A 6,830-nucleotide genomic window follows, 5' to 3' on the forward strand; every position below is an offset into this window, starting at 1 on the left:
GGGGAGGAGCGCGGCGGCCGGGTCACTGCAATAAAGGGTTTTTCCAGTAGCCCCTTGCCCGGGTTTCACTCATCAAGCGCCACCCGACAACTCTGGTTTGTCTCACACCTGAGCACCTGCCGCTTTCCTCGGGTTCAGTAGCAACATGGCTTGCTTGTTACTGGGGTTACACATAGTGTCTGCATTGTAATATCACTCTTATTGCATCTTTATTGACCTGTCACGACAAAAGTAATTCTGTTTTGATTACAGTAGCTTTAATCCTGACTTTCCTGGTAAACAGTTTTCTTTATGTGGTAGTGAGGTGGCATTGGAAACTTACTGGACCTCGGTGGAATTAAATCACAAGTTGAAAGTCGAGCTTGGTACCAGCTTTTAAAGCAACAGCCTGCTGCTTCTGTCTGTCTGTTCTCAGTAAACTGCTCAGTGAATGCTGCCATAAATAACATCTACTTGTTGTCCTTCCTGGCAGTCATCCACAGAGAGCAAGTGCTTGTCACCCCTATTGACTACTCCATCTCACTTTCTTTGGCTTTCCCTTCCACCACAAAATCAGTTAGCAAGATGTGTTGTTTTAGGATGTTACATAAATCAAAAGTAGGGCTGAAAAGTTTAGAATGAGCCTTAAAACTGCTGGTTCAAGGGCAGGTTTTTAAGGATTGGCATTTTTTATCTGCTTATAGAGTGGTCCAGGTTTGTGGTGTGTTTGGGCAGTCAGATCTGCAGCCTCTCACGTATGGTCTCTGATGGGAGTTTTGTCTACAGAGTCCTGAGCTTGACTGAGGCAGTTCAGTGGCAGGTGTGACTGAGGATTTGTGTGTCCTAAAGCTGAGCAGAGCACTGCTGGGACAGATGTGCATTATGTTGAACCAGGGCAGGCACTGAGGATTGTTACAGGGCTGATATTAGACTGTTTGTGCGATTTGTCCCTGCTGCCAGTTTTAGTTGTGCCCTGGGTAGCTCATGGGCAACATGAGGTGAAGAGTTTGTGCCATGGAGAAAGCCCTTGTGTTTGTGCTGTTGCTTGATGTAGTTTGTGATTCTTTGAGGGTTTCAGTTTCGGAGAATTGGCACAAGGCTCTGCTCCCTGGCTCGTGTGATGCAGCAGAGCTCAGAACTGGGGGGTGCCAGAAATCCTCTCAGTTCAGTTTTGTGGCTGCTGTTCATTCCCCCACTTCAGCTTCACCAGTGACCCAAGAGTGTTGGCTGTGGCCCCTGCCAGCCCTCAGTGCTGGGTCCTGGGGACAGAGTGGCTTACAGAGCTTCTGGAATACCCCTGTGGGGTCAGCCTGGTCCCTGTCCACTGAGGAGGGAGGCAATTTACATCTTCACACTTGGTCTGGTGATTGTCCTTTAAGGATGCAGTGTAATATCAGCACCACAGAGAACCAGGGGTGGTGCAGGGCTGCAGAAAGAAATGGGCAAAGACACTGCTGCAGGTGCCTGGGACACTCCAGCAGGAAAAAAACCAGACAGGGATGTAGCCAGTGCATAAAATTGGAGTGAATGACTTGGAACGTGGGGTCACCTGGTCAGGTCAGGGGCTGTGCCTCTGCTGCAGCTCTTGCAGGGTTTGTTGTGAGCCAGACAAGAAGGCAGGAGACTGCACATGTCACTGTAATATTTCAAAATAACTTTAAATTTTATTTATATCTTAAAAATAAACATCAGTATTAAAATACCAGTAAACAGAGTAGTGTATTAGGGAGTGGCAGCAAGCGCTGTATATGAACTCCAGTGCAAAGCTGAGAGCAAGTTTCTGGGGAGGGCTGTGGGGCTCCCCAGCTCAGAGCAGGTCTGGCAGGGCAGAAGTGGGGAGGCTGGGCCAAGGAGCAGGGATGGGGGCCACAACACTCTACCTTTGTGAAGGGCTCAGAGCAGAGCTGCATTGCCATGCAAAACCCTTCTTCTGGTCCTTGTCCTTACACTGTTCCCACCCCACATGGTGCTCACACACTTGCACAGGCACATTCTCTGACATACATGTTCTCCTTTGCAGCCTCCACGTGTGTGCTCTGAGCTCTTCTGGCCCATGTGTTTTTCCTGGTGTTGTCTTCAGCTGCTCTCCCTTTTGGGATGAAAAGTGGGCAGAGAGGGACTTTGCTGTAGGCTCTGGCTGTCTGCACAGTCTGTGGGACTGGCTAATTAGGGAAATGTTTAGGAGGTAATTGGTCCCTCTTCCTTGGGAGAAGGACCTGCTCCCCTTGTGGGTTATAAGATAGGCAGATTTAGTCCCCAAATGCATCCTCAGCCCCTTTTTTCACTTGGCTGCAACCCTAACTGCTCAGAGGTTTTGCTCCCATTGAGCAAATTAAATCCCAAGTCATTTCATGTTGAACTTCATCCCTTGGCCAAGCAATATAATTTTTTTGCTTTGTATGCATGTGCTTGAAAAGAGGAAAAAAAAATCAGATTTCAGCCAGGAAAGGAAATGCCAGAAAAGAAGGGCAAGTATTTGAGTCTGGAAATACTCCCAGCCCCTGTCCAAGGCAGCATTCCCTCTCCCATTGCTGTACAGGATGTGCCTGCAGAGCACAGTCCCTGCTGGGGCCAGGACCCGTCACTTGCCCTCCTGGCTCCATGTCACTGGCACTGCTGCCTTCTCAGAGCTGCCAGAGGACAAACCAGGTGCTGTTTCTGCTGGGTTGGTTCTCTGCTGTTCCTCCTTGCTGAGGGCTCAGAGGTGGCACAGCTCCAGTGGTCATGGCAGGGAGCAGAGGGGATGGGGTGGCTTCTGCTCCCTGCATGTCCTGCCCCGAGGTCACTTTGCTCCGGTCCCTTGGTGGCGAGGTGGCCCCGTGTGGGCTGCATCCAGTGGAGGAGACGGGTGAGGGAGGCCCAGGGATGGTCCTTGTGACAGGACTAAAGCTGCAGAGAGCAGTTTGGCACAGAGAAGTGGCAGGTGGGGGGATGTGAATCACAGCGCAGTGCTGATGGTAGCCCCTGGCTGGATCCCAAGGTCACTCTAATTTGGTTTCTTCGGACTCCCAGGGCTCTTTGTGGCTGTTGGTGACGTCCCCTGCTGCAAAGAGAGGAGTTGCCTGAGACCCCTGCGGTGACTCCTGGTCAGGGCCAGCAGGGCCGTTCTGAGCACGTGGCACCTGAAACGCTCTGCTCTTGCTCCTGCAGCCTCTTCCTGGAGACACCTGTCTGTGTCTCAGCCCTCTCCCCTCCCGTGGGGAGCGGCGTGGTACTCACGGGTCCCTGCACCTTCGTGCTGTTGAGGTGGGCGTGGAGGAGCGCAGCGATGTCACTGTGACCGGCCTCCAGCGCGATGGCAACAGCATTGTTACCGTCCTAGAAAGAAAGGAGAGCATGTAGAAAGGGCTTTGGGACAGGACATAGCGTGGGCTGCCCGGGCCCAGTGGCAGAACCTTACACTGTCCACAATGGAGATGTTGCAGGTGGGCTGAGCCAGCAGCAGCTTCACGGTCTCCAGGCGGCCGTGCTCGCAGGCACACATCAGCGCCGTGGAGCCCTCCTCGTCCTGCAGGTTCACATCGGCCCCGCAGGCCAGCAGGGCTTCCACCATCTCCTGCCGGCCGTGGCTGACAGCCAACATCAGCGCCGTCTGGCCAGCCTGCAAGGAAGGGACACTGCCAGGCCACCCCAGCACCCCTGTGCTACCCACGTGTCCCCACACCACAGGACCACTGCTGGGACAGCCCTGCTGCCAGGCAGGAGGAGCTCCTAAGGTGATGCCTTCCCCATGCACTGACACCTCCAAGTTTTGGAGCCATTGTTCTGCCCTCAGAAGAGCTGAGCGTGGCTCTGGCATCTGCCTGGGGGTGGGAGGATCAAGATGTGGTGGCCCTCAGACTGCACCAACCTGGCTGGCCTTGGCGTTGACGTTGCCCATGCTGAAAAGCCTCCTGACCACATTCATGTCCTCCTCCTGCTCAACAGCTGCCAGTGCTGCCAGCATCAGGGCGGTGTACCCAGCTTTGTTCTGGTGGTCCACGTTACAGATCCCTGCAGGAGTGGGCAGAGGGGGCTCAGGATGCTGTAGGGCTGGTGGGAGACATGGACCAAGCCACGTGCCTGGCTCCCCCTCGCAGTCCTGCCTACGGTGCTGTGAACCTTCCCACAGGCACAGAACTGCTGATGGATCTGCCCCATGAAATCTGGGCTCCCAAACGGGTTGGGGTGACTTCTGACCCCCACAGCTATGAACAGACACAGCCCAGGGTAGCTCTCCTCGCCCTCTGCTGCCAATGCCTTTCCGCTGTTCTGACAGGGCCAGGACATGACCTGGGGTACCGTGGGATGGTGGCCAGGGGATGTTTCTGGGGCTGGGGGGCACTGACCCGTATCCAGCAGCAGCCACACGATGTGGAAGTTGGAGTGGGAGACACTGTAGTGCAGGGCTGTGTTGCCATTCCCGTCTGCCAGGTTCACCACGTGGGCCAGGAGAGCTGGTGAGACCTCAGCAAAGGCCAGGAGGTGGTTGGCAACCGTGTCAGGGATGGACGACTTTTGGCTGGACAGACGGAACCACTCCTGAAGGACCAGGCTGCTGCTGGCGAGCTGTGGGCAGAGAGGGGCTGAGCTCCCCATAAGCCTCTGCATGCCCTGGCACCCACCCCCTGCTGCCAGCCCAGGTGGCAGGGAGCAGAATCCCTGCTCCAGAGCGGGTGGGTGAAGGCAGGACCCTGGACTGCCCAAACCCACGCTGAGCATAGCTTGAGCTGAGTCCACATGGGTTTTGGGGCTTCTGGACAAAACCTGGAGCAAAGGGCTGTATTTTGGGGGAAGATGCTGAGCCAGGCTTTGCTGGCCCCTCTCTGAGTAGGGCCAGCTCTGGGGGATGTTGGCAGGGGCTGGGCAAGCCATCCCACCCCAGCGCTCCACTCACCACCTCTTTGCTCTTGGCAGCACCTGGGTGGCCCAGGTGGGTCTTGACAATGAGGCAGGCCTCCCTCATCCTGGGGCTCAGCTCGAACCTGTGGAGAGCATAAGGATGTCCCTGGTGTGGGGCTGCATCACCCCACCAAACCTGTGAGCTCCACAGTGCCTATAACTCTCCACAAGGTCCCCAGAGTGCAACCTCCAGCCCAGTGGCTGCACCCTGGCTGCTTCAGCCTCTGCAAACCGCCATAGAACAGAGCCTTATATGGATGTGCTCAGGCACGGTTCACCCATTCTTGGGCCACATTTTTTCCTTTTGTTGAAAAATGCTATTGAAGGCTGTTGGTTTTTTTGTCCCCCTCTAAATTAACTTCTGCAGCAAAGAAGCATTTGGGGCCTCTCATCCTTTCCTTAGCAGACCCAAGAAACTGGAAGGATTGTTCCTGATGAATGGTCTCTGCATCTGAATGGGTTTTCCCACTGGCAGCACTGAAACTGGGGCAGATGCCCCGACCTGGCAGGGCCAGTGCCATGGCTCCCAGCTGACCAGGGAGCAGGGAGCCTTCTCCACTGGCACTTACTTTTCCTTCACCTCAGGGGGCTCCAGCAGGGTCACATCAGTCCCCTTGCACTCCAGTCTGGGCTCGCACATGCCTTCCCCGGCCTCCTCCTCTGAGGTTTCGGTGTCTCCCTGCTCTGAACTGTTGGAGCTGTCGGCTGAAGCCTTCTCAGAGGAGCTGTTGCCTTCTTCATCCTCCTCACTGGATGTGCTCTCATACCTGCACAGAGGGAGGATGCTCAGTGGCAACACAGCACCAGTCTGGCCCCCTTCAGGCCCTGCCACTGGCCCTAGCCCAGGACAGGGATGCAGGGGACCAGGATTGGCTCATGGGGTGGCAGGAGCCCCTGAGCACGTACTCCCCGTTCAGCACGCCCACAAACTGCAGGCTCTTCTTGCTGCCCTCTGCCTCGCTCCGGGGAGGACCATTCCGCTTCTTCATGATGGACTTCAGGGCTCCTACAGGGAAAGAAATGGATACCAAGAGCCAGTGAGCAAGAATCATAGAATTTTAGAATCATGGAATGGTCTGGGGTAGAGGGGACCTTAAAGATCATCTCATTTCAACTCCACTGCCATGGTCAGGGATACCTTCCATTAGACCAGGTTGCTCAGGGCTCCATCCAACCTGGCCTTAAACACTTCCAGGGATGGGACATCCACAACTTCTCTAAGTGACCTGTGCCAGGGCATCACCACTTCATAGTAAGGAATTTGTCCTAATATCTAATCTAAACCTACTGTCATTTTGATACCACTCCCCCTTGTCCTGTCACTACATGCTCATGTAAACAGTCTCTCCTGGAGCTAGCCAAGCACTCCAAACCCACTAGACCTCCAGGCAGGCATGAAAGGGACATGGGCAACTGCTGGAGCATTGGCCCTGCAGGCATTGTCCCCAGCAAGGCCATCCTCTCCCTTCCTGCAGGAACATTCCAACCCAGACCCTGGCATCATCCCTGGTGACACTCACCGGCTGCAGGGCTTGGGGCAGCTCCACTGTCCTGTGCTGGGGCTGGGTCCCAGTTGCTGTCTGTTGTCTCCAGCACAGCTGGCCCAGGGCCTTGGCTGTCAGGGCACATCCCGGCCATTGCTCCTGCACCCGGCACTGAGGGGCTGCTCAGGCCATCACCCAGGCCAGGCTCCATCACCTCACCTGCACTGGGCTCCTTCTCCTCTCCTGCCAGGACAACGCTGCCCACATCTGTCTGGCTGCCCTTGTCATCGCAGCTGGCAGCTGAACCGGGTCCGACTGCCACGTCCCGCCTGTCAGGGCAGCAGCCCACAGCGACACAGGAGGTTGGGGGGCAGCACTCCACACCTGCCTCCGCTGTCTTTGGGGGGTCGCCAGCTGCCCGGCTCTGTGTCACTACCACAGCCTCCACCAGTGCCTCGGCCACCTGCGGCACGGCCATCACCTCCC

At 55.8% G+C, this 6,830-nt stretch overlaps 1 protein-coding gene across 1 annotated transcript in view; it reads right to left on the minus strand.

Moving 5' to 3' along the window:
• Nucleotides 1–1,610: 1,610 nt before the first annotated feature.
• Nucleotides 1,611–6,830, minus strand: part of KANK3 (KN motif and ankyrin repeat domains 3) — a 6,745-nt gene continuing 1,525 nt past the window's right edge. Inside the window, exons 3-11 of the mRNA XM_014309603.2 lie at nucleotides 6,381–6,830; nucleotides 5,767–5,866; nucleotides 5,430–5,627; nucleotides 4,856–4,943; nucleotides 4,308–4,527; nucleotides 3,830–3,972; nucleotides 3,380–3,580; nucleotides 3,199–3,297; nucleotides 1,611–3,022 (exon numbers count right to left, since the gene is read on the minus strand). Coding sequence (XP_014165078.1) covers nucleotides 2,966–3,022; nucleotides 3,199–3,297; nucleotides 3,380–3,580; nucleotides 3,830–3,972; nucleotides 4,308–4,527; nucleotides 4,856–4,943; nucleotides 5,430–5,627; nucleotides 5,767–5,866; nucleotides 6,381–6,830 — 1,556 coding nt within the window. The 3' untranslated portion in view covers nucleotides 1,611–2,965. The remainder of the gene's footprint in view (nucleotides 3,023–3,198; nucleotides 3,298–3,379; nucleotides 3,581–3,829; nucleotides 3,973–4,307; nucleotides 4,528–4,855; nucleotides 4,944–5,429; nucleotides 5,628–5,766; nucleotides 5,867–6,380) is intronic.

Source organism: Geospiza fortis, unplaced genomic scaffold (assembly GCF_000277835.1).
Source record: "Geospiza fortis unplaced genomic scaffold, GeoFor_1.0 scaffold254, whole genome shotgun sequence".
NCBI classification, from domain to species: domain Eukaryota; kingdom Metazoa; phylum Chordata; class Aves; order Passeriformes; family Thraupidae; genus Geospiza; species Geospiza fortis.